Below are 25789 nucleotides of genomic sequence, written 5' to 3'. Positions count from 1 at the left end.
ACTACTGGCTTTCAAGTCTAGTAAAGGAACGGAAATTGAAAAATGGAAACTTATTCTTTCCCAAAGCGAAAGCATACTTTTATTCTCCTGCTTTCATTGACACGTGGCTATTTCCAGGGAAGAGGCTTACTGATTATTACAGCAGTGTACTTATTGTACCATCTCTTTTTCAGAAGTATGTGACGCCACCTCACTTCAAGTACTGTGATAACATAACTTTCTTACTTTTCCAACCAAAGACACACAAATCCCAGTTCTCCTTTTCCTCTAATACAGGCTATAATGATTTGATCATCATTGCCACTGCCAAAAGTAATTTAATAAACCCCCAATTTTGGATGCTGTGATAGTTACCCTAAAAAGGACAACCACCAATGAGGCTTGTGGCACATATCACTACCAGCGCCTAATATATATTTATCTATGCTGTATGATCTCCCAGGTGTTTCTGAACTCTAAATTTACGGGAGCGTATTCTGAGAACCTTCAACTAAATCTCGAGACGTAAAAAACGATGTCTGATATGCAGAGCATCAAAATTATTTAGTTCTGCAGAATTCCACAAAAACAAACTTGTAAATATTTAAAGTCTGTAGCCTACTTCATTTTCAAGCAAAATAGAAAAATTAGCTCCCGCCTGAAAGTTAATGATTCGCTGGTCAGTGAAACCAGGTGTGGTTCTGGAAAGAAGCCAGGTTCCTATGGTAACTTCGGATCGCCCTTTACGTTGTCTCTCGGCCCCCTGCCCTGACGTCACTTCCGGCGTTACCTGTGTCGTTACTGGGAGCTGTAAACAAGGTGTGCAAGCATCTGGAGAGCTGCCGGGATGCAGCAGAGCGGAGCAGCTGGAGGCCGTGGCTGCGCTCTCTTCCCTCTGCTCGGCGTCCTGTTCTTCCAGGGTGAGTGCTCCGGCTGGCTACGCTCCACTTCCGGCTTGGGGGGTTAGGGAAGATGGTCGCCTTTCCGGTTCCGGGTGGGGAGGGTCTCCGAAAAGCCCCCGCTTAGTTCTGGGAGGGAAGGAGGGAGCGGGACGTTGGGACGATGTCATCACCACATCGTTGCGGGTAGTTGGTATTTTGTCAGTCCGTTTCTGAGCCTTGGGAGCTTTCCACCTTGCGTGACCTGTCATTGTAGTTTGGTGATGGCATACTTGATGGAACCACAAAGCGCTCTGGCTTTGGGAGCACTGGGTGTTATTTTGTGATGAGGTTGACTGCTGTGGTTTGGGCGCTGTATACCCTGATTAGAAAAATGACAGTTCTAGCATTCAGTAGTTTGTCCCAGTAGTTTTGGGAAACAAAATCATGACAGTTGGTAATTTTATTTTTTGTAGGTGATTATTGTGGTCTGTAAAATGAAATATTTGTTAGTCACAGAAGAGATGTGATGTGATTCATTATAGAGAAGCATGTTGATGAAAATCAACTACTTTAGCATTTTAATAACTTTTTTAATACAAGAAAGAGCATTTAATTCTGTTAAAATTTAATCTATTAAGTAGTATCAGAAGTAGGGTATTCACACTTGACATTCACATCTTAAAATTTAGGTGAGTTTTGCTTTCATATAATTTTCAAATTGCATAAATTTCAGTTCAACCTAATTACCTTCATTTTAATGTACTTCATTTTAATTTCCTGGATTTTATGTATGTGTGTCTTCCTGGGAAATAAAATATTAGTATATCTAGCATTAGAGTGAATTGCTAGCTTTATAAAATTTCCTTGAGGGTAATGGGGATTTCTGAAAGAGATATTTAATATTATATAAATACTTTAATGTAAAGACTTCAGGTGTCCTAAATCTTAGCAGATAAGGCTGGAAAGTTTTTATTTTAACTGGTGACTAATATTCATGTTGCCAGCACACCCCGTGATCCCTCCCAGCTGCCTGTGTCATCATAAGTCTCCAGTTTTTTAGCTAAATTACTTTGCCATATGGTATTTAGGCTGGCCTACTGTCACTCCTAATACACCCAGTCCACTCTCTCTCTCTTTCACACACACACACACGCACATACACACACACGACATACTCAAATACTGTCTTATTGAGGAAAAAAATATGGAAATGGTGTTTTCTTAAATCTAATGTCATTTTGCTTTGAAGAGCATGTGTCAAGTCCAGCAGATCATATAATTCAATGAAACATTAAAAGTTGATTTTACGATCTCTGTGTACTTGTGGAATAGATATTTTGCCTTTTAAAAAATAACTGGTGGTAGGGTGTGTGGCTCTTGCCTGTAATCCCAGCAGTTTGGGAGACTGAGGCAGCTGGATCACCTGATGTCAGGAGTTCAAGACCAGCCTGACCAACATGGTGAAACTCTACTAAAAAATACAAAAAAAATTAGCTAGGCATGGTGGCGGGCGCCTATAATCCCAGCTACTCAGGAGGCTGAGACAGGAGAATCGCTTGAACCCAGGAGGCAGAAGTTGCAGTGAGCTGAGATCTCACCATTGCACTCTAGCCTGGGCGACAAGAGCGAAACTCCGTCTCAAAAAACAAAAACAAAAAAGAAACAACTGGTTTATCATATTATTCACATGCCATACAATTTACTCCCTTAAGGGGCATAATTGAATGGTTTTTAGTATATTCACAGTTATGCAATCATTACCACGATCAATTTTAAAACATTTTCATCATCCCAAAGAGAAACCTGATACCCATTAACAATCACATCTCATTCCCCATTTCTGTTTGCCCCTGGCAACCACCAGTCTATTTTTTTGTATCTATTGATTTGCCTGTTCTGGACATTTTATATAAATAGAATAATATCTGTAATCCCAGCACTTTGGGAAGGTGCGCGGATCATTTGAGGTCAGAAGTTTGAGACCAGCCTGGCCAACATAGTAAAACCCCATCTCTACCACAAAAAAAAAAAAAAAAAAAAAAAAAAAAAAATTAGCTGAGTGTGGTGGCATGCCCCTGTTATCCCAGATTCTTGGGAGGCTGAGGCAGAAGAATCACTTGAACCTGGGAGGCAGGAGTTGCAGTGATCTGGGATTGCACCATTGCACTCCAGCATGAGTGATGGAGTGAGACCCTGCCTTAAATAAATAAATAAATAAATAAACTAAATGGAATTACACAATGTGTGCTTTTGGTGACTGGCTTTTTTCACTTTGCATGTTTTCAAGGTTCATCCATTTGTTTGGTCTTTTAAATCTTATGTGGTAGAGTTTGGTTTCATGTCAGTGTTTATTTGCCTTTTGTTTTCAAAGATAAGGCCACTTAAATTATTAGATTATTTGAATTCACCTTAAGTTATAAGTCTGGTCCTGCTATATCAGTTATCTAAGTATTTAGAAATGGTAGACTAGGGGACCTAGGGTTCTTAAACTTTTCTCTTTTTTATTTAAGTGTGCAATATGAATAAAATATCAGTAGATTTATATTTTAGAAAATGGGGCATACAAGATTGGGGGCTTTATTGACACGTTTAATTCTTTCATGTGTAAAATTACTTATGTTAAAATATGATTTTCTTGTTTTTCCCCCAAACAGTTTTTGTTAATTATTATGAATATTTCTATAGTTGGCTGTTTTTACCTGGCAGGAATGCTTTTCTGCTCAGATGAAGAGATAAGGGCATTAGGCCTGGGATGGACATTTCTGAGTGAATTAATGTGGGATTGGTATTTTTTTTTTATGAGTGGAAGAGGCAAACTATCTTGCATCCATTGGTTTTAAATCATTTTTTAATTTCAGTATAATATATGTAGAGAAAAGTACACATGTCATAAGTGTATACAGCTCAATGAATTTTCAGAAACTGAACACACATGGGTAACTAGCACCCAAATCAGGATATATAGAATGTTTCTCACATTCCAAAAGCCTTCTTTTGTACTTCTTTCCCGTCATTATCCTTTCTCCCCAAAAAGGAGTCAACACCCTGATGTCTAACAGTATAGAGTAGTTTAGTTCATCCATGGATGCAGTGAGCTGAGATCACGCCACTGCACTCCAGCCTGGGTGACAGAGTGAGACTCTGTCTCAAAAAAAAAAAAAAAAAAAAAAAAAGGGAAACCGTTGTTGGTTTGGTCTAGTTGAATAAATGTTACTAGACATCCACAGTACGCTAGGCTGTGTTTTGATGGGCTCAGGATCTACTGCAGAAGACATAAGTCAATAGATGATTTTGGAGTCTGATACTAAGAGATAAATGCATTAGAAACCATGAGGATGGAGAAGAGATGCTTTGATCTGGCATGAGAATAAAGGAAAGGTTTCCTGGAGGTGAAGTTAAATCTTGAAAGAGGAATAAGTTTGTTAGAGATAGGGAGTGAAGAAAATTTTAGACGTAGACAGGAGCATAAACAAGGCATGGAGGACTGGGCATGGTGGCTCTTGACTATAATCTCGGCACTTTGTGAGGCCAAGATGGGAGGATCACTTGAGCCCAGGAATTCAAGATCAGCCTGGGCAACATAGCGAGACCCCATCTCAAAAAAACAAAAAATAAGGCAGGCGTGGGGTGGAGGGCATTAAATAACTTTTAAAGCAGGTTTTCTGAAACTCGCTTTGATTGGATTAACTTAGATCACATATTGACCCAAAACCTATCTTTGTGATTGGGAGGATATGATTGGGGTGTATTAGGGACTTAACATGTGTAGCTTGAAATTGACCATGATAGGAGTGTTTGCACCACAGAAATTGTCCAACCCTATGTATCTGGGGCTTTTTATTTTTTGTGAAAATGTTTTGCTGTTTACCAGTACACCACTAGATGTAATGATTGGTTTAGGTAAATCCGAGTCAGCCTCAGCTGGCAGTAAAGTCAGTTGCTGTTTACTTTTAGTTTTCTCCCCTCCCACCAGACTCGTTCTCTGCTCTACTCTACTCTTTGGAAAGCTGACTGTATAGAGTACATCATTCAGGCTCTCTTCCTCCGGTTTCCAGTTAGATTTGGCCAACGGGAGGCTTTGGCAGGAGATTGGAGGGCAGGAGAGAGAAGATCAGGGTATGTATTTCCTGCTCCCTCCCTCTCTTGGTGCCATGATCCGTAGTGCCTGTATCCCTCTAACAACAGCCACTGTCAGGTAGCCCACAGCTCCCACTCTTACCAGGATCTAGTAACACCATTTCCTCCCTTTGCCCTTCAGACTTGGGGATGGTAAAGGATTTGTGCTGATGTCAGCTTCCTTAACCTTGGGAAAAGTCCCTTCGAAAAGTGACCTAGGCTGAGCATGGTGGCTCATGCCTGTAATCCCAACACTTTGGGAGGTTGAGGTGGGAGGATTGCCTGAGCTGAGGAGTTTGAGTCCAGCCCAGGTAACCATGGCAAAACCCTGTCTCTACCAAAAATACAAAAAATTAGCCAGGTGTGGTGGCACACACCTGTGGTCTCAGCTATTTGGGAGGCTGAGGTGGGGGATCACTTGAACCTGGGAGGCAGAGGTTGCAATGAACTGAGATCTCGCCACTGCACTGTAGCCTGGGCAATAGAGTGAGACCCTGTCTTGAAAAAAAAAAAAAAAAGAAAAGAAAAGAAGAAAAGTGGCCCATACACTTTTCACAATCTCAACTGATTGTGCCTTCCATTTCCTGCCTGGATCCTGACTGATAGTGTCATCTTCCTCCTAGCTCATAGGCTATGATAGGCTATGTGGGAAAAGGTAGGTATCAAAAAAAAAAAAAAAAGGGATATTATTAGGAGATCGGGGAAATGGATATTGAGCTGGCAACAAACAAATGTTTACTACATTCGATTTGAGGACATGTGGTGGTGATATTCAAGAGAGTATATCCGGTAACACTTGAACACTCAGAGGTAGGTCATGACTAGTAATATAGATTGGGAAATCATTATCCTATTAGTGGTTGTTAAATCTGCAAGTGAATAGGATTGTCCATGTTGAATGACTATATATTCAGGCTGGATCTCTAAGGAACACCAGTGTTTAAAGGCTGGATAAGAAAATAACAGCCTTAGATATTTGATACATACTGTCAGAGATGTGGGGAGACAGAGAGAGAGTGAGTGAGTACCTGTGTGTGTGTATGTGTAACACAATCAGTGGTGGAGTTGGTTGGAGGGAAACTAAAGAGATTCTGATTTTAAATTGTAACCCATGTCTCTTTGTTCTAAACCAAGGGTTAACAAACATTTTCTGTAAACGGCCAGAGAGTATTTTAGAGTTTGTGGGCTACATGGTCTCTGGTGGCAACTATTCAATTCTGCAAAAAATGCAGCTACAGATAAATACATCAACAAATGAACATGGCTGTGTTCTAATAAAAGTTTATTTTAAAAGACATTGCGCGGTGGCTCAAGCCTGTAATCCCAGCACTTTGGGAGGCCGAGACGGGCGGATCACGAGGTCAGGAGATCGAGATCATCCTGGCTAAAACGGTGAAACCCCGTCTCTACTAAAAAAAAAATACAAAAAACTAGCTGGGCAAGGTGGCGGGTGCCTGTAGTCCCAGCTACTCGGGAGGCTGAGGCAGGAGAATGGCGTAAACCCGGGAGGCGGAGCTTGCAGTGAGCTGAGATCCGGCCACTGCACTCCAGCCTAGGCGAGAGAGCGAGACTCTGTCTCAAGAAAAAAAAAAAAAAAAAAAAGACATTGTAAATTTTTTTTAGCTGTTTACCAAAAGACCATTGGATGTCATAATTGATTTAGGCCAATCTGGTCACACCCAGAGCTAGCAGTCAGGTCAGTTGCTGGTAATTTTTAGTTTGTTCCCTTTCTATTAGATCCATTTGCTTCCATTTAGCTCATGAGCCATAATTTGCTGACCTTTGCCCTAAACCAACCACTCCCTTGACATTATCCCTTGGTTATCTCAGAGGCACCTTAAATGCATCCAGAATCAAGCTCCTGTTCCCCTGCCAAGCCTAGTACTTTTCTAGTCTTCCCTTCTCAGTGAATGGCATCAGGAAGTCAGAAACCTGGGAGTCATCCTTGATATCTCCCTTTCCCTAATATTCCACAGCCATACTTAGTTCAAACTTCCCTTCTTTCTTATTTGACTACCATAGTAACCTCCTCAGTAATTTCCCCATATTCACTCATTCACAATTTTTTTTCCTTTAAGAGACGAAGTCTCGCTCTATCACCCAGGCTGGAGTGCAGTGGTGCGATCTCGGCTCACTGCAGCCTCCACCTCCCACCACCACACCTAGCTAATTTTTGCATTTTTAGTAGAGACGGGGTTTCACCATGTTGGCCGGGCTGGTCTTGAACTCTTGACCTCAGGTGATCCACCCGCCTGGGCCTCCCAACATGCTGAATTTCCCCATATTCACTCTTGATTCCTTGTAAGTGTCTTCTCTAAAGTGATCTTTTAAGAATGCAAATTTCATCAGGTCTCTTCTTGTTCAGTCCCACAGTTAAGTACTTTCCATGGCTTCCTATTACTCTAAGGATAAGTACCCAAATCTCTAAGGTCCTGCCTGGTCTGGTTTTTGTTTACCTCCCAACCACATCTCATTCTATTTTCTCTCCCTTTCGTATTTTTTGTGTTGCAGTCACACTCCTTTTCAGCCCCTTGACTGACTAAGCTCCTTCCTGGTGCAGGACCTTTGCATGTGCTGTGTCCTCTGCCTGGAATGCCCTCCCTCTCCTCACCTTGTTAACTCTTCCTTCAGATCTTAGCTCAAGAGTAACTTTCAGGGAAGCTTTCATTAACCACTCTCCTCTCCCCCAACATAACAGGGGCCGTACCTGTAGCCACTTTCTTTTTCCTTCCTTTATAGTAGTTATCCGAGTTTGTAATTATGCATCTGTCTTCATGATTAGTTAATTAATATATCAAACTTCTACTGTGTTTCAAGTATACAAGGGAGTGTATTTATTTTGCTTGCATTTAATTCCAAACCCAGAGGGTGGCACAAAACAGATGCTCAATAAATGTATGTTTGAAGAATGAGTGAATGAAGGAGATAATTGTCGTGCAAGCTTTGGGATAGAGAAGTTCATTAGTCACTGGTAGAGGATCCAGTAAAATAAGGATAGAAAAGTGTCTACTGAAGTTTTTATCCCTTGGATTTTACAATTTTAAGATATATGATGCCTTTTACCACAAGTGATAGTGGAGTTCAGTTGTACCGTAAGGTCTATAAGTGAATGGGAAGGAGGAAATGGAGACCTCAAGTATACACCACTCTTTCACAAACTTGGCTTAGAAAGGAGAGAAAGGGCAGTAGTTGGTAACTAGAGTAATATTACAGTGTTAAGGAAAGATTTTTAAAAATTGCTATTTGTTTTTAAGGATTGGAGAAACTTGTGTATTTAGAGGCTGAAGGGGAGGGGTTGAAGGCAGTAGAAACGGTTTTTTCTCTTTTTTTTTTTTTTTTTTTTTGAGACAGAGTCTTGCTCAGTCACCCAGGCTGAAGTGCAGTGGTGTGATCTCAGCTCACTGCAATCTCTGCCTCCCAGTTTCAAGCGATTCTCCTGCCTCAGCTTCCTGAGTAGCTGGGACTACAGGCGTGTGCCACCATGCCCGGCTAATTTCTTTTGTATTTTTAGTAGAGACAGGGTTTCACCATGTTGCCCAGGCTGCTCTTGAACTCCTGGCCTCATGTGATCCGCCTGCCTCGGCCTCCCAAAGTGCTGGGATTATAGGTGTGAACCACTATGCCCGGCCTAAAGAGGGTTTTTCTGCTAAAGCAGAGAATAGAGGGGATGAATCCAGGCAGAGCAGAGGACCTGGCCTTGCATAGGAAAAGGGACACCACATCCTTTCAGTTGGAAGTAAGGATGGGAGCAGACGCAGGAATGTGTGTGCCTGGGCCGTTTATATGGCCTCAAGTTTCATGATGATGTAAGAGGTAACATTTTCTTCTGAGAATGAGGGGTTTGGAGGTTGCATGGAGGACTGAGGAAGAATGACAAGGGCTTGAGGAATCATGGAATGGGAAGCTAACCAAGGTCAGTTAAAGGTTTGCCAGGCCTCGTCGAGGACTCAGCTGTGGGTGATATTAACACATTTCTTTTTTTTTTTTTTTTTTTTTTTTTTGAGATGGAGTCTTGCTCTTGTCCCCCAGACTGGAGTGCAATGGTGTGATCTTGGCTCACTGCAACCTCCAGCTCCTGGGTTCAAGTGATTCTCCTGCCTCAGCCTCCCGAGTAGCTGGGATTACAGGCGCTTACCACCACGCCTGGCTAATTTTTCTATTTTTAGTAGAGACGGGGTTTCACCATGTTGGCCAGGCTGGTCTCAAACTCCTGACCTCAGGTGTTCCGCCTACCTTGGCCTCCCAACGTGCTGGGATTACAGGCGTGAGCCACCGCACCTGGCCGATATTAACACATTTCTTATGGTAATTGTCCAGTTGTGTGATTTTTCTTGTTCAGGGTATACTAGCCCAGTCTAGTTGTGGTCATCTAGAGCTGAGCTTTTCCTGAAAGGGTGAAATGGAAAGATAGGAGTGTAGGGGAGTTAAGAGTACTGAATGTACTATAAAAAAGGTGATAGGAATAAAGTGGGTGATTTACAAGCATGCTTTGTTCCTATACTAGAATTTCTGGTGACCTGTCCACCTGTTTCCCTCAGTGTCTCTCTGCCTGCTCCCCTCCCTCTGAATTTTTGCCCTGAAGGTGGTAACATTTAATAGAGGAATAGCCTTTGTAACTAGGTGCAATCGATGGCATCTGTGTCTGTGCGGGATTATGTACCTAGTGCTAGGAGGAGAAAGGGCGATGAACCGCATGAGGGAATTTGGGAAGGCACTGCAAAGGGCGCCGATATTTGACCTGGAATTTGAAGGTGTGTGAATGTTGGGGATGTGGTGTGTTGGAGAACAACCCAGGCAGGATTGTTAGAGGTGGGGAGAGCCTTTCAGACAGAGAGCTGTTCAAAGAGAGGCTCAGTGGCATGAAAGGACACAGTACATGTGGGAAATGGCAGGACATTCAAGTAATGATGAAGAGATTGGGAAAGTAGATGGGATGCAGTGACAGAAGTGTGGGGCTAGATTGCCACTCTTTGAATTTTATTTTGTAGCCCAATAGGAAATTATTGAAAGTTTTTGAATATGTGTGGTGTTCATTTTAATAAAAATAGCTAACATTTATTAAAGTTTTTATTACAGATGCTGTGCCAAGCATTTCATGTTGTGAAATGAACAACATGATCATAATAAAAAGTTACCTTTTTTGATTGTAGTCACTCTTCAGAGTGATCCAGTGAAGTAGATCTTGTTATTATTCCCATTTACCAAGTGAAGACATTGAAGCTTGAACTGGTTAGGTGGCCGAGATCAAGGTCTCACAACCAGAAAGTAGCTGAGCTAGAACTCAAGTACAGGTCTGGCTAATTCTAAATCTGTATTTTAAATCTCTATACTATACTTATGTTTTAGGATAAAGGAATAGACATGGGGAGAGTGTAGATTGTCCATTCATTTCCACCTCCCAGTTTTTAGAGTTAGATCTTGAGTGATGAATAAGGATTTTCTTACAGTGATGGGTCAGGATTGCAGGCCTAAGAGAGTGGGGACTGAGGGATAAAAGCTTTCCAGCAGAGGGACAGCGTTTGCAAAGGCACAGAAGGCAGGACAGGTTTAGCGTGGCAAAGGCAGAAAGGGTGCCATAGGCAGACCAGGAGTAATCTTCGTCTTTGGGATGGGTCCTATTCTTACGAGTTCTTATTAGTGGGTTCAGTTTTGGTCTCCTCCTTTCAAAAGGAATGTCAACAGACTGGATTGTCTAGAGAGGAGCAAGAAAAATGACTCAAAGCTGGCAGAGGTAAAGGCAGTGGAACTGATGACTCATAACTGTGACAGGAAAGGTTGAGAGTGTGTGGGCAGGACTGAAGAGGTGGCAATAATGACAGTGACACTGTCTAACACGCACTGAGCACTTACTCTGGTTTGAGTAGGCTTCTTAGTGTGGTATGTGTTTTAACTCTTTTAATCCTCCCAGTGGCCTTCTGAGGTAAGTACTATTATCACCATTCCCATGAGGGTGAGGAGACTGAAGCAGTACGGTAACTTGCTAAGGCTGCAGACCCAGCAGGTAACAGGGCCGGGATTTGAACCCAGACCCTCTGGCATAGGAGCTGTGACCTGTGTGCTCAATCACTACACCATTCTGTCTGTACTGGAAGCACTGCTGATTTTCAGGGCAGCGTGTGGGTTTGCACTTTTCTGAAATCTTGCTGCTCTGTTTGTCTTGGCCACCAGAAGATTCATGGCTTCTTGAGGTAGATAAGGAAGCAGGAAGAACAAAGTACTGGCAATGTAATTTCCTAAAATATGGCTCTGAAGGGAAAGATAAGTTTTTGTTCTCTGAAAGCAGAAGGAACTGGTTAGAATAAAGTACCAGCCCTTTTCAGGGAGATAAAGTGTCAGATTTGGGTACATGAGTGGTTTTGGAAAAAATAAGTCTCTAGTGGGTTTCAAAATGATACCTTATTTCTACTTGCTAGAATGCATTCACCTATTCTGTTTTCTTCCCCATGATTTACTTTTAATAGATGTGTGATTCCTCAGCCAGCTTTAAGAAAAAGGGAAAAACTAGATAGTACCTTGGGGGCAGTTTCAGAAAATTATTCGAAATAAATCTTCCCATTCTTACTTCCTATTCTCATTTTGCTGTTGATGAGGCAATGGTAGCTTCATGATGCAACCATGCTATACTTGGAGTAAGTCCCTTAGACCATAAAAACTGCCATATTCCCAGAGTGTGTGTGTGTGTGTGTGAGTGTGTGTGAGTGTGTGTGAGTGTGTGTGTGTCTGCGGGGGATGGAAGGGGATGGGCGATGTTGCCTGTTAGCCAGCCATGGGCAGACCCATTGTTTGTAGTTAATTGAACCACAAGCCTGTATCTGGGAAAATGCTGGTGTGACCAGATTTTAAATTTTTACACCAGCCTTCAGTTATGATTTAAGATTAGAAAATGATTGAAAAATACCATCTTTGATTAATGCAGCTATCAACTCCTTGTCCCTTGTAGGCTTGCCTGAGAAGATATTTATTCATATTTATTGCCCTGGCTTTTTGATGAGGGCTCTAAAAATAATTGTTCACTCACATCCGTATATTCCACCCACATGAATGCATTTTAAGTGTTTGGGTTTGCTTTGATTAGGTGTTTATATCGTCCTTTCCTTGGAGATTCACGCAGATGCCCATGTCCGAGGTTATGTTGGAGAAAAGATCAAGTTGAAATGCACTTTCAAGTCAACTTCAGATGTCACTGACAAGCTTACCATAGACTGGACATATCGCCCTCCCAGCAGCAGCCGCACAGTGTCAGTAAGTGTGTACTTTTTTGGAAAGTTCCTTTGGTCAACGGTTTTGGAATTGTTTTACTGCAAATCACAGGCATGCCTGAGGCCATCTCATCTCAGAGTAGAAGATGGGCTTCTACTTTAATAGAGATAGATGAACTTTTATCCTATATGACATTCATTTGGTCACATAGGGCGCCGTGTAAGAATTCTGTCAATAAGCTGCAGGAAAAAAACTGTCAGAAACTCAGAGGAAATGTGGTTTAATTTTTTTTCCTCTTTGTTGTTTCTTTTTGCATTATTTCATAGCTTCATTTTCAGATTTAATGTACTAAGAAGGGTACCTTCAGGACAATTGAATAGAAAAATTCTATAGGTCCAGTCACAGACATCCTTTCTCTTAAGGCTGCTCATTTTCTGTCGTATTAAGTTGTCTCAGTGGGCGTATCTCTTTGCATATTTGTGCTTTGTGGATTTATCTTGACACTTTTTTTTCCAGTGTATAAACATCTGCATTGATTTATATGGCTGCCTTTGAAGGAAATGGTGGCACCTCGTGTTGGTGACAGATGTTGGTGACAGATGGTCTTGCAATATTGGAAGCAATAAACCTTCATCACACATATAAAACACATTTATGGTCCAACTTGCATTGTAGGTGTCTAATTGAAGATTAAAATGCTATAAATTTTTTTTCTCTTTAAGCTTCCAGCAGCATCCTTAGCTCAGGATAGATGTTATTCAAGAATGTGAATGTCATAGCTGTATGGAAGATTGTATTTTTTTAAGTATTGTTAATTTATTTATCCTATTTCCTTCACTGGAAAAATGTCCTCTTTGACTTTGTGTAAATAAGCTTTGCATTCTGTGTTAGGAGCCATTGTAGAATGCCACATAGCTTGAGGCTAGGTAGGTGACTCCAGTGAAAGAAGCTAGGCTGTATTCATGCTCCCCTCCCACTTTTTTTTCAGACTTGAAATAGTTCACTTGATTCGAGTGATCAGGAAACTGTGGCTGGCCTTATTTGGCTCTGCCTCCTTGGTCAAAAGTAGGACAGAGCAAGCAATGAGGAGCTTCCTGGGTGAGAAACAGCAGCTCTCTTCTAGTGCTGCCCTCTGCGAGACTGGTCAGAAAATCAGCAAACTCATACAAGTTGGAATTAAAGTTACATAACATGATGTTGCAGTCATGGAATTAGTCAGTCAAGATTGTGTCAGATTAATCAATAAGCAAGGATATGAGTTTCATGAACTTAACATTGAATTTACGAGCTAGACTAATCTCGAGGATATACAGTGGGCCGTGTTTTGTCAATAAGAAGTTCCAAACTCTTTTACACTGATGCTGATAATTAGTGGTAGGGATTCTTTACCTCCCCCTTTGAAATGTTCAATACACTTATTATTTCTCATTATCTGTCTTTATCACTAAATGTAAGTTCCGTGAGAGTAGGAACTATGCCTGTGTGGCTCCCACCGTATCCTTTTGCTTAACAATGCCTAGCACATTAGAAATCTGCACCAAATATTTGTTGAATAAATGCATGAACAAATGAACAAATAAGTGAGTCAGCATCTTTTCTGGGAAGTTGCTTTTCAAAATTGGGCAATTCAGTGGTTGTAAACACCCAGGTTCCTAAATGGGAAGGTACCAAGTAACAAAGAAAGAGGAAAGCCTGTATTTTGCATAAGCCATATTGCATAAGTCATATTGTATTGTAATACCTGCCTGGCCTGCCCCAGGTATAATTAGGCTTTTGGTGATGAAGTGTCTAATCAAGGCTTTTGATAAGTGTCTGATAATTAGACTTTTGGTGATGAAATGTCTGATCAAGTCCTAGGCAGCATTGTTTTAATTCAACATATATTCATTGAGTACTTATCACGTATTAGACTTAGGGAATATATTAATTGTCAAGGTAGATAACTTGAGAGAGGCTGAATTATATTACACTCTCCTCCTTTGAGAACAAGCAAAAATCTCCCTTTTGTCACTTACTAGTTGTATACCTTAGAGCAACTCACTTAGTCTTTTGTTTGGCTTTGTTTTCTTTCTTCCCTTTTTTTTTTTTTTTTTTTTGAGGCGGAGTCTAGCTCCATCGCCCAGGCTGGAGTGCAGTGGCACAATCTTGGCTCACTGCAATCTCTGCCTCCTGGGTTCAAGCAGTTTTCGTGTCTCAGCCTCCCAAGCAGCTGGGATTACAGGTGTATGCCACCACACTCGGCTAATTTTTGTATTTTTAGTAGAGATGGGGTTTCACCATGTTGGCCAGGCTGGTCCTGAACTCCTGAGCTCAAGTGATGCGCTCACCTCGGCCTCCCAAAGTGCTGGAATTACAGGCGTGAGCCACCATGCCCAGCCTGTTTCCCTTTTTATACGTTTGGGATAATTATACCTGCCTCATGTAGTTCAGTGTAGTTGTGAGGCTCAAGTGAGTAAATGTGTGGAAATTATTGGCAAACTGTAGAGAGCTATTCAAACATGAGATGCTACTTTAGAACAAAGTTTCCCAACTTTGGCACTGTTGACATTTTGAGCCAGATAATTCTTTATTGTGGGTGCTGTCCTGTGCATTGTAGGATGTTTACTAGCATCCCTGGCTTCTACTCACTAGATGCCAGTAGCATCTCCCCAGTTGTGACAATTGAAAATGTCTTCAGATATTGCCAATATCTCTTGGAGGGTGAAATTGCCTCTGGTTGAGAACTATTACTTTAGGGTTCCAGGGAAAATTTAGAAGCGATTCAAGGATTAGGATCCCAGAAGTGTCTCATCGGGCCTTTTTCTGATCAGTTTTATTAACCTATAGGATGGAGGTTAAAAAAGCATAAAAAGTTGCCCAACTGAAAAAAAAAAACCACACCATTATACAGTTGTATTTTATTTTGGACCTACTGAGGTTTATATTTTCATTGCATTTTCCAAGTTAACTTTTTCTCTCGTGGTGTTGCTTTCTTAGATATTTCATTATCAGTCTTTCCAGTACCCAACCACAGCAGGCACATTTCGGGATCGGATTTCCTGGGTTGGAAATGTATACAAAGGGGATGCATCTATAAGTATAAGCAACCCTACCATAAAGGACAATGGGACATTCAGCTGTGCTGTGAAGAATCCCCCAGATGTGCACCATAATATTCCCTTGACAGAGCTAACAGTCACAGAAAGGGGTAAGCTCATTGCCACCAACCTTCTTCTGCAGTGCTCTGTGACTGCGGTGGTGCTTTCTGGAGAGCTCGATGATAAACAAAGCTGTCTATCTTTGTAAGCCAGTTGGGTCATTAAATCATTGAGTCAAAGTAATTTTTCTGCCATCCCAATATGTATGTTGGGGTGAATTTTTAATCTTTATTTTGAAAACTGAATTTCCTCTTCAGATGTTGTCATAGTTTCTCCATTATAATTTTTTTAAATTTTAAAACCAAAGTTCTTGTGGAATGCATAGAAAACCCCTGAGTAAATACAGGGTTGTTATCTCTGTGAAATGGAAGTATTCCAGTTTTCCTAGCATGTTCATACTCCCAGGTATGAGATAATGTTCTTGCCTGTGTCTTGAAAGGGTACCCCCTCTAACCATGAGAGGTAGTGCTTTTCTTTTACGTTGCAAAGAACAGTAGTTTCCCTTTGCTGTGAAACAGGAGGAGAGTAGATTAAGTACTGATTTTTTTTTCTACGTTATTCCCTGATGACGATTAAGTGGTCATTCTAGTCCTTAACTGGATTTGAGCCAAAGATTTAGAGGCACATTATGGGTCATTATAGATTTGTCATCATTTCTCAAGTCTTTTTCAAGTTTCTCTCCCTCCCTTTATCCCTCCTTCTCTCCCTCCCTTCCTTCCTTCTTCCTTCCCAACTTCCCTTTTCTCCTTCCCTTCCTCTCTCCCTCTCTCATTTCTTCCTTCTCTTTCCCTTTCTTGCTTTCTCTCTCTTGCTCTTTCTTCTTTTCTTTTAAAGGTAATAACTTGTAGGTTTCAAAGATGAGCACATTCATACTCCTGGCAGAAGAAGAAAATGATACAGTTTTGCTGGAAGGCAGTTTGGTAGTATGAATCAGGTGCCTTAAAAGTTTAGGCCCTTTGATCTAGTAATTCCATTGTAAATTTCGTCTTAAGGAATTAGAGCTAAAGATGAAGATTTATGTACAAGTCTGGCCATCCGAATGTGACTTATAGATTCTAAGATTTCGAAACAACTTGAATGTCCAGCATCAGAGGATTAGTTCTATAAATTATTCAATATGATAGAATGCCATGCAGCCGTTACACATCACATCTGGAAGGAATTGTTAATTATTTATCATATAATAAGTTAAAAAGGAGGTTAAAAATAATACATAATATATGATCCATACTTAAAAATATATATGCCCCCCATGCACCCATACCCAGTACCCCAGAAGAAGATTAAATGGGTAAATACCAAAGTCTTCTTCCTAGGAGTGGGATCGTGGGTACATTTTTATTCTTCATTGCACTTTTGTGTATTTTCTATCTTTTACACAATGATTTATTACTTTTGTAATCAGAACAAATATAAGAGCAAAAGTAGAACCTAGTTTCTCATGTCACAGGAGGCATATTTGCACGTCCCTGTCTTTTACCTTCTCTTTCTCCACCTCTAGGTTTTGGCACCATGCTTTCCTCTGTGGCCCTTCTTTCCATCCTTGTCTTTGTGCCCTCAGCCGTGGTGGTTGCTCTGCTGCTGGTGAGAATGGGGAGGAAGGCTGCTGGGCTGAAGAAGAGGAGCAGGTCTGGCTATAAGAAGTCGTCTATTGAGGTTTCAGATGAGTAAGTCCAGCAGGAGCCCTGGGCAGCAAGCCTGTTTCCTCCTTAGCGCCCTACCCAGACCCCTACATCCACACCTTCCTTTCTTCTGGACCGAGTTTAGTTCTGCTGGTGAACTTTCTTTTCAAAGAGAATAGTTCTGCTAAGGGCTGCCAAAAGGAAGGTTGAAAGTGAAGTGTGTGAATATTAATTTGGAGAGAGATGGGGGAGTTGATATATGGTCCTAGTCTTCTGCTTTGGAAATCAGATTGTACAGTGCCATGGTCTGAATAAATTCTGAAGTTGATGTTTCATTCTTTCAATTCCAGGTCAATTATTTTTCCTTCTCCTTGTATTTGGCACTGAGCTGATGATGTCTCGTGATAGAAAATGCAATGAGAGAGGCTTTAAGAATAGCTGTGGAGGACAAAAGCAATTTCAATAAGCAAGATCTATTCTTGGTCAGCATATGTTCTGAAGTGAGGGGCTACATGGATTGTGGTTATCAAAAAGATTTATTAAACATTATTCTGCCAGTGAGCAGGCGTGATCTAGTATATTCCCTAAAAATAAATATAGTAAAAGGAAATCAAAACAAAAATCTACATAAAACTCCTGTTCTCCATTATCTATGTCGGGGAGGGGAGTCTTACATTGAGAAGGTCCAGAATTCTCTCTCTCTCTCTCTCTCTCTCTCTCTCTCTCTCTCTCTCTCTGTGTGTGTGTGTGTGTGTATGTGTGTGTGTGTGCATTAATTCAATAATAAGAGAGCATCCTGTGCCCTTTCCAAGGAATCTGTGGCTCTAAAACGGCAAAGAACTCTTGGTAAAAATGCTAATGTCTATTTCTAAGAGTGGTATCCAAAACCCCTTATGATTTTACTCTAAGTCACATTGTTTCCTGACATCTCCCCACGTCCCAGCTGCCATGAACTTATTTATTTGCCCTAACATACTATACTTAGGTCAAATATTTTTCCTAACTCTTTCTCATCCTCTAAGACCCCGCCTTTTGTCTTGCTGGTAATGCCCTCCTTCCTTCTCTTGTTTGCCTGGAAACTTTCTTATCCTCCAAGACCCAGCTGAAATAGCCCCTTCTCTTGAGTTTCCCTGAGTCCTCAGGGAACAGTTAGTCACTCCTCGCTCTTTGCTGCTGCAGCAGTTTGACCTTAACTCTATTAAAACCCTATCACACTGCATTATAACATGTTTGTTAAGTTGTAATGGGTCTTTCACCCCCATCATGAGCTCTTTACAGCCCCAAGTTTTATTTATCTTTTTACCTCTAGGCTAGCACAATGTTGAGACTTTGTCAGTGCTTGCTACACTTCTGAATGAGTGGTTATTTATTGAGCAGTTATTATGTGCCAGGCACTATGGTATGTGTTTCACATGTATTTATTTTTTTATTTACTCCTAACAACTATGCTTTAAGGGTGGGTGGTGACATGTGCATTTTTTTGTTTGTTTGTTTTTTGAGATGGGAGTGTCACTCACTCTATCACCCAGGCTAGAGTACAGTGGTGTAATCTCGGCTCACTGCAACCTCCGCCTTCTGGGTTCAAGTGATTCCCCACCTTAGCCTCCTGAGTAAGTGGAATTACAGGTGTGTGCCACAATGCCCAGCTAATTTTTGTATTTTTAGTAGAGATGGGGTTTCGTCATGTGGGCCAGGCTGGTCTCGAGCTCCTGACTTCAGGTGATCCACCCACCTCATCCTCCCAAAGTGCTGGGATTACAGGCATGAACCACTGCGCCTGGCCAATATGTGCATTTTATAGATGAGGAAACAGGCTTCTGGGGCTTAAATAATTTGCCCAGTCACCCAGCTAGTGAGTGGAAGAGCTGGAATCTAAAACCAGACCTGTCTCACTTCAACACCTGTACTTTTAACTGCTCTACTCTATTGAGGATAGTGGTGATTCAGATGTGGTTTGTCCTCTTTTTACAGCACTGATCAGGAGGAGGAAGATGCATGCATGGCGAGGCTCTGTATCCGTTGCGCTGAGTGCCTGGTAAGTGCATGCCATTCCTTCTGCTTACTGCTGATGTCCCACTTTCCTGCTTACCTAACAGGATCCATCCTATGCCCTCAGACACAGCAGAGGATATGCAGTTAGGTCCACGCAAGATATAAGCCAGCATCTTCCCCCAAAGCATTTTGGACTCAGGGGACCCCTACCAATTCTAACCATGATTTGTTTCTTGTCTCATGGGCAGAAGGTGGTGGTCTTAGGTTAGGGAAGGGGGCCACGTAGAGTAGTTTCTACTGACTGACAGAAAATCCCAAAACAGGAGTGTCCTGTGCCACTGAATTCATACTAGGAGACTTCGACTGGCTGGACCCAACCCTGAATTTAACTTTTCCACCGAGCCGTAGTATTTTTCAGGGAGTTAGGGAGATATAACCTTTTAGGTAACTTGATGTCTTTTATCAATAAGAAATACCACCCCGGAAGGCCCAAGTTTTGATTTAAATGTCAAAAGGCTGTCATCCCTCCTGCTTTGAGTACGCGCTGTGACTAATGACAGAATCAGAGAGTCCAGTTAGGAGGCAGGGGTGGGTGTGTTAGGATCCTAGCAGAAGGGAAGACTCTCTGATGTGGTGCAGTTGAAAACAGGTCATAAAGAACTTCTGATCCCATATGATACATACCTGTCATTGCCTCCTGTTTACTTTTTGCCAAGCTCACACTTGGCTTGATGACTAATTGCAGTGTTTTTTGTTTCTGTTTGTCTCATGCACTTAAGTATCAAAGGGACGATGAGAGAAAGGTTGGTATTGCCAGTGCAGAGGACCTAATACCAACCTTTGGAGGCTCGGATATTTTTGAGAACACAAAATAAGTTAATGTTCATATGGTTATTATCCACATTTCAGATATTAATCCATTCAACAGTGATTTGTTGAGCATCTGTCACATGCCATGTGTACTGTTCTAGGTGCTTAGGAACCAGCAGTGAACAAAACTGACAAAAATTCCTACCCTCTGAGAACTGAATGTTCCTTGCCTGGAAAACTTTCTCATCCTCTAAGACTCTGTTGAATTGGGGTACAAATACTCACAAAGTTTTTAAAAATAAGTAAAATATATAGTATATGAGATAGTACTTAATGATATGGTGAAAAAAAGCAGAAAAGGGGGATGGGATGGCTGGATAAGGAGTGTGACATTAAATAGGTTAGGGACAACCTCAGTGAGAAGATATTCAAGCAAACACCTGAGAGAAGCAAGCCATCTGGCTACTGTGGAAGAGCGTTTCAGGCAGAAGAAATGACGGGTACAAAGGCTCTGAGGAGGGGCCATGACTGGCATGTTCTTGGAGTAACAAAAGGGCAGTATGGCAGGAATGAAGACAGCAAGGCAAAGAATAGTATTTGTTGACATCAGAGAAGTAATGCAGCAGCTACATCTTACAGAACCTTGTAGATGATTGTAATGACCTGGACTTCTACTCAATGAAATGGAATCCATTGGAGGGTTTGGGAAGAGAAGCACTATCAACTGATGTCTGTTTTAAAAGTATTACTCTGGCTTTTGTGTTGAGAATGGGTGGTAATGAACGATGACAGAATCAGAGAGTCCAATTAGGAGGCATTTGCATTAATCCAGGTAGCTGAAGATGCTGGTAGTTTGAACCAGGGTGGTGGTGGTGGAGGTGGTGAGGAGTGGTTGTATTCTGATTATAGTTTGAAGGTAAAGCCAGAAGGATTTACTGCTTTTGCATTTATATATGAAAAAATGAGAGGACTCAAGGATAGTTCCAAGATTCTTGACTTGAGCAACTGGTAGAATAGAGTTACCATTTGCTAATATGTGGAAGTCTGTGGGTGAATCAGATTTTAGGAGGAAGATCAGAAGTTGGGTTTGGGCATATTAAGTTTGAAATACTTACTAAACTTCCAAGTGGATATGTGGAGTGGGCAGTTGTGGGTGTGGAGTTCAGAAGAGAGGTCTAGACTGAAGATAGAGATTTAGAAGCCATTAGCAGATAGAGACTGATAGAGATATTTCCTCCAGGGAAATGAATGTAGATAGGGAAGGGGTCAGAGGAAGGAGCCTGGGCCCTCCAAGATTTCTAGTATGGGAAGATGAAGAGGACTTATTAGTAAAGAGGCTAAGAAAGAGTGACTAGTGAGGTAGGAAGAAAATCAGGAGATTTTGGTATCCTGGGAATCAAGTGAAGAAGTAGTTTAGGAAATAGTGATCTAGAGAGTGATCAACTGTATCGTTTGCTGTGGAGTCAGGTGAAGTAAAATGAGAGCTGATAATTGATTATTGGATGATTTTGGAATATGGAAGTCATTGGTGACCTTGGCAAAAGGAGCTTCAGTGGAATATTGGGAATGAAAACCTGTCTGGGGTGGGGTCAAGAAAGATTGCAGAAAGATGCATTGGGGCAGTGGCTATAAACAACTCTTTCAAGGAGTTTTGCTGTGAAGGGATGCAGAGAGACAGGCAATATGTGGAGGGCAGGGTCATTGGTGGCTTTTCCTTTTAAGATGGGAGAAATTGAGCACATTTGTATACAGATGGGAATTATGTAGTAGAGAAGGAAAAATTGATGCTGCAAGAGAGAGAGGAGAGGATTGCTGGGGTAATGTCAGGATCTAGTGCGTAAGTGGAGATGTTCACCTTACATAAAGTAAGACAGGGAGAGTGTATAAGAACAATAGGGAAGGCCAAATAGATGGGTCCAGATGTAGATGAGTGGCCACATGTGATAGAGCTTGTGGAAATTCCCTACTGATTGCTTCTCTAGTCCCAGTAATGGGAGAAAGCAAGGCTGTCAGCTGAGAATGATGGGAAGAGGAGGTGTTAGAAGTTTGGGGAAAGAGGGAAGGGTATGAAATAGTCATCAAGGAGAATGAATAGACTAGAGAAATATGGCATACCAGATAGTGCTAATGGCCCACTTGAAGTTAGAAGTAATAAATATGAGTATGAATAATAATAATGGTAACAGGAGCTAGTCTTGAATGAGTGCTTACGAAGTGCCAGGCATCGCTAAGTAATTTACATATATTGCCTCATTCAATTCTCATAACAGTTCTATGAGGTGTATTTTTATTGTCCCCATTTTACAGATGAGGAAACTGAGGCTTAGAAAAGTTAATAACTTTATCCAAGGTCACACAGCCAGCCAGCAAGAGGTGGAACTAAGTGGTAGACTGACAGCTAGTCTAAATTCCTAACCACAATTTTGCGCATTTCTGCAAGAGAGTGGGGAGAGGATCGCTGGGGTGATTCCACCAACGCTTGTTTTGCTAAGAAACGGTGCTGTAGACAGGCATCCTTTCTTGTGTGTTGAGGTTTTAAAAAATATTCAAGGGAAAGGAAACCACTAGGGCTTCAAAGCAGAAATTCGCCCAATAGACACCAATTACGTTGAGGTCCTGTGAAGCTCCATGGGGGAATTTAGGTGTATTGCATCAGTGGCATTTCACTTGTGGTCGTCTCCCCAAGCCAGGTTCCATCTGGAGTATCCTAACACGTGGTCTTTGCCTAAATTCCAACTCTGGAATTGTGTTTCACACCTACTGTTTTTCTCCCTTCAGGATTCAGACTATGAAGAGACATATTGATGAAAGTCTGTACGACATAAGAAGAGTCACCTAATAACATGAAACATCCCATTCCACTGGCAGCTAACGCCTGTCAGAGAAGTGGAGCTGGCCTAGACCATAGTGACGGACAATCCTGGAGATCATCAGTAAAGACTTTAGGAACCACTTATTTATTGAAGAAATGTTCTTGTATTTATAAACTGTTCAGGAACTCTCATAAGAGACTCATGACTCCACTTTCAATAAATTATGCTGTAATTGAATGAAGAAATTATTTTCCTGAGCAAAAAGATACTTTTTGATTTGTCTTTGCTCTGGAATGTATTACATGTTTTCTTCCAACTGTTTGAAGGAGAATCCTGAATGTTTGCCACACTGCTGATGCCAAAATGATTTTTTAAATGAAGTGGAGCTTATGATTTCCTGACGTGTCACCAGACAAAATGTTTGCTTGGGATAGGTGTTCTTTGTTTTTTGCTCCATGTACACTTTCAGCTGTGAGTTAGTATAGGGCATATACTCATTGGTTGAATCACCTCAACCTCAGTTGTGTTTGGATAATTTAGGGTGTATAGCCTTAGTTTCCTTAGAGTTTTGGTAGGATCAAGTCATTGGTTTGCTTTGACTGGGTTTTTAAAGTATTAAATACAATGTCATCAATTTACAGTTAAGGAAAGGAATCATGAAGTAGCAAAATTATTTTATTTAGTCTTGCTGGTACAATTTGGGCTAAGGAGTCTTTGTTATTTTTTTTCTTTTTCTTTTTTTTTTTTTTTTTTTAAGGCAGAGTCTCACTCTGTCGCCAGGCTGGAGTACAGTGGTGTGATCTTGGCTCACTGCAACCTCTGCCTCCTGGGTTCAAGCGATTCTCATGCCTCAGCCTCCCGAGTAGCTGGGATTACAGGCATGCGCCACCACACCCAGCTAATTTTTGTATTTTTAGTAGAGACGGGGTTTCACTATTTTGGCCAGGATGGTGTCAATCCCCTGACCTCATGATCCGCCTGCCTCGGCCTGCCAAAGCGTTTGGATTACAGGCATGAGCCACTGTGCCTGGCCTGTTGTTTTATTTTCTTATAACTACAACTTTTCTTCTTGACTTTTCAGGTCGGAGGCAAGAAAAACTCTTTACAGGTTTTTAGTGGGGGCTTATGGAGTATTTCAGGAGTTCTTTGCAATTAAATCATCTTTTCACTTGTATTGTCTTTCAAAACTTTGTTGATTTCTAAAATGCACCAACTATGAGTAACTATGGTATTTGCAAGCGGTTTTTACAAAATATTTGAGATGAGGAAGTGAGATTGTGCATAACATACTTATCCTTTCTGTTCTCTCAGTGCCTTACAGCAGGTTACTCCATTCTGCTATGACAACTTGTTTCAAATGTTAATTTATGTAGGATTTTTTATAAGCCATTAAGGCATATGTATAGCATATCAGTAAAGATGGATAGTGCATATATAAATAGTCCTCTGTAATAGCGATTGGATTTACTTCTCAATTATGAGAGACAAAAATTATCCCCTCACCTGTCTCTATTCTTTCAATAGGTTGATCCCTTATCATGGTTTTTCATTAGTTGGTCAGGAAGTTTCCATATTACAGCACTTTAGACTGTATATGTTAGTTTAAAAATCATTTTTCTCTCTCTCTCAATTTCTTTTTTTTTTTTTTTTTTGCAAAGACCTAATTTTAAAAATTTGGGTTATTAGATCTGTATCGTAGATTTGGCGTGGCCTCTTCTGTTAACCTAGTCCACAGATTAGTGAATCTGGTTAGTTGAAGGACATTGTGATTTGACTCTGGTCATGTGAGGAAGTAGAAGAGGCAAAGACAGGAACGGCAGTTTACATTTCCACTGGTTAAACCTCACGGTACTTTGGGGGGCTGCTTGTTAACTTATGTGGTTATCTGAGGCCAATCTAACGTGACCATTTCTGACACCTCAACAGAGAGAGGAAAGCAACTTGAGCAATGACAGTAAATAATTTGGGCTCTCAGAGATTTGAAGATAGAGACCTAATTGTGAGGGGGACTATTTTGTGGGTCCTCATTTCTCCGCGAAAGAGATGATGTTACAGGAACCCACTGAAAGCCACATCCCATTAAATGAGGAACCGGTTTTGGCTGGGCCTTCTTGTAATATCCTTGCAGGTGTGTTGTGAAGATTAATGCAGGGTGCTATGTTTGTAGATTGACACCTAGTCTAAACTTGAGGTAATTGGTGCTCTATGAATACTCAGTCATGTTATTTTATAGCCTTAATCATGATTTGAACTAGTCCCTTCCTTTTTAAATGACTGAATGGAGTCCTTCGTGGTAAGGGGAGTACATTGATAATTTAGTTTACTTCATGGGTTTGTGGTCACATCCCAGTCATCAGCTGCTATCATTTTCCTTCTTCATCCCTTATGTTAAGATTTGGGTTACAGCTTTTTATTCTTTGAAGGATCACGAAGTAGTGTACAGACACCTGCCTTCTTTAAGGATGAAAGGAAGATAAAGTGTTTTTTTTTTTGTTTGTTTACTTGTTTGTTTCACCTATTGTTTGAGTAACTTCTAAGGTGCTATTCTCTCTCTCTTTTTGCTACCCCATGAGCTCTTGTCACAGCCATGGAAACCAGCCTTGTTTAGAAAGGGAACTTAGTTCAGAAGGGGTTAAAAGCCTTCCAGAGTTTTTCTTTAGCTGCTGAAGTTTTTACTTGTGGTTACATGACCTTAAGTTTTATGCATTAGGCTCTTAATTCTATTACAAAATGTGAACTTACCAATTGCTTTGTGTTTTCCATGTGACCTGTTACTTCAGGCTACTTGGGGAACATCTTAGTCCTCTGTAGCTCCTGAACCCAGCACTGGTGCTTCAAGAGAGAAGGTAGCCCGTCTTTGTTCAAAACAAAACAAAACACCACTTCTGGAGGCCATATCCTGAATATGAATGTTCTACTAAGTCACTCAGTTATGGTTCTAAAGGGAAACCATAAGAAGACCCACAAGGAGTGGACCAAGACTATTATTTAATTGCACAACTTGAAACTTTGCTGCCAGAAGAGGCAGCTCCATTCCTTTGACTCCATTGTTGGGCTGTTAACTGCTGCACGTCATTGACTTTTTTGGTTTTTGTGTTTTTGTAGGAGGGTAGGCGCTGTTGGGCCATATGCACAGATATTGTAACTCTTGGTGTCTTTACTGCATCATAGTCAATAAACTTCTTTGCACCCTTTGGCTACCTTTTGGTGTGTGCATATCTACATATAAGGTAGGAATT

The 25789-nt window shown here is 41.2% G+C and overlaps 2 protein-coding genes across 2 annotated transcripts in view; one reads left to right on the top strand and one right to left on the bottom strand.

Annotated features, from left to right (window-relative positions):
- Window positions 1-25789, bottom strand: part of ATP5MG (ATP synthase membrane subunit g) — a 249536-nt gene that overhangs the window by 156477 nt on the left and 67270 nt on the right. The window lies entirely within an intron of this gene.
- Window positions 756-25750, top strand: MPZL3 (myelin protein zero like 3). Its single transcript, XM_050758445.1, has 6 exons — window positions 756-899; window positions 12052-12218; window positions 15153-15363; window positions 16815-16980; window positions 18907-18970; window positions 22516-25750. The coding sequence occupies exons 1-6, from the start codon at window positions 827-829 to the stop codon at window positions 22540-22542; spliced, it is 708 nt and encodes a 235-aa protein (XP_050614402.1). The 5' UTR covers window positions 756-826; the 3' UTR covers window positions 22543-25750.

The sequence above is a fragment of the Macaca thibetana genome, chromosome 14 (assembly GCF_024542745.1).
Source record: "Macaca thibetana thibetana isolate TM-01 chromosome 14, ASM2454274v1, whole genome shotgun sequence".
Classification (NCBI taxonomy): domain Eukaryota; kingdom Metazoa; phylum Chordata; class Mammalia; order Primates; family Cercopithecidae; genus Macaca; species Macaca thibetana.
The sequence above is the reverse complement of the archived record's forward strand: the minus strand, read 5'-3'. Positions and strand labels throughout refer to the sequence as shown.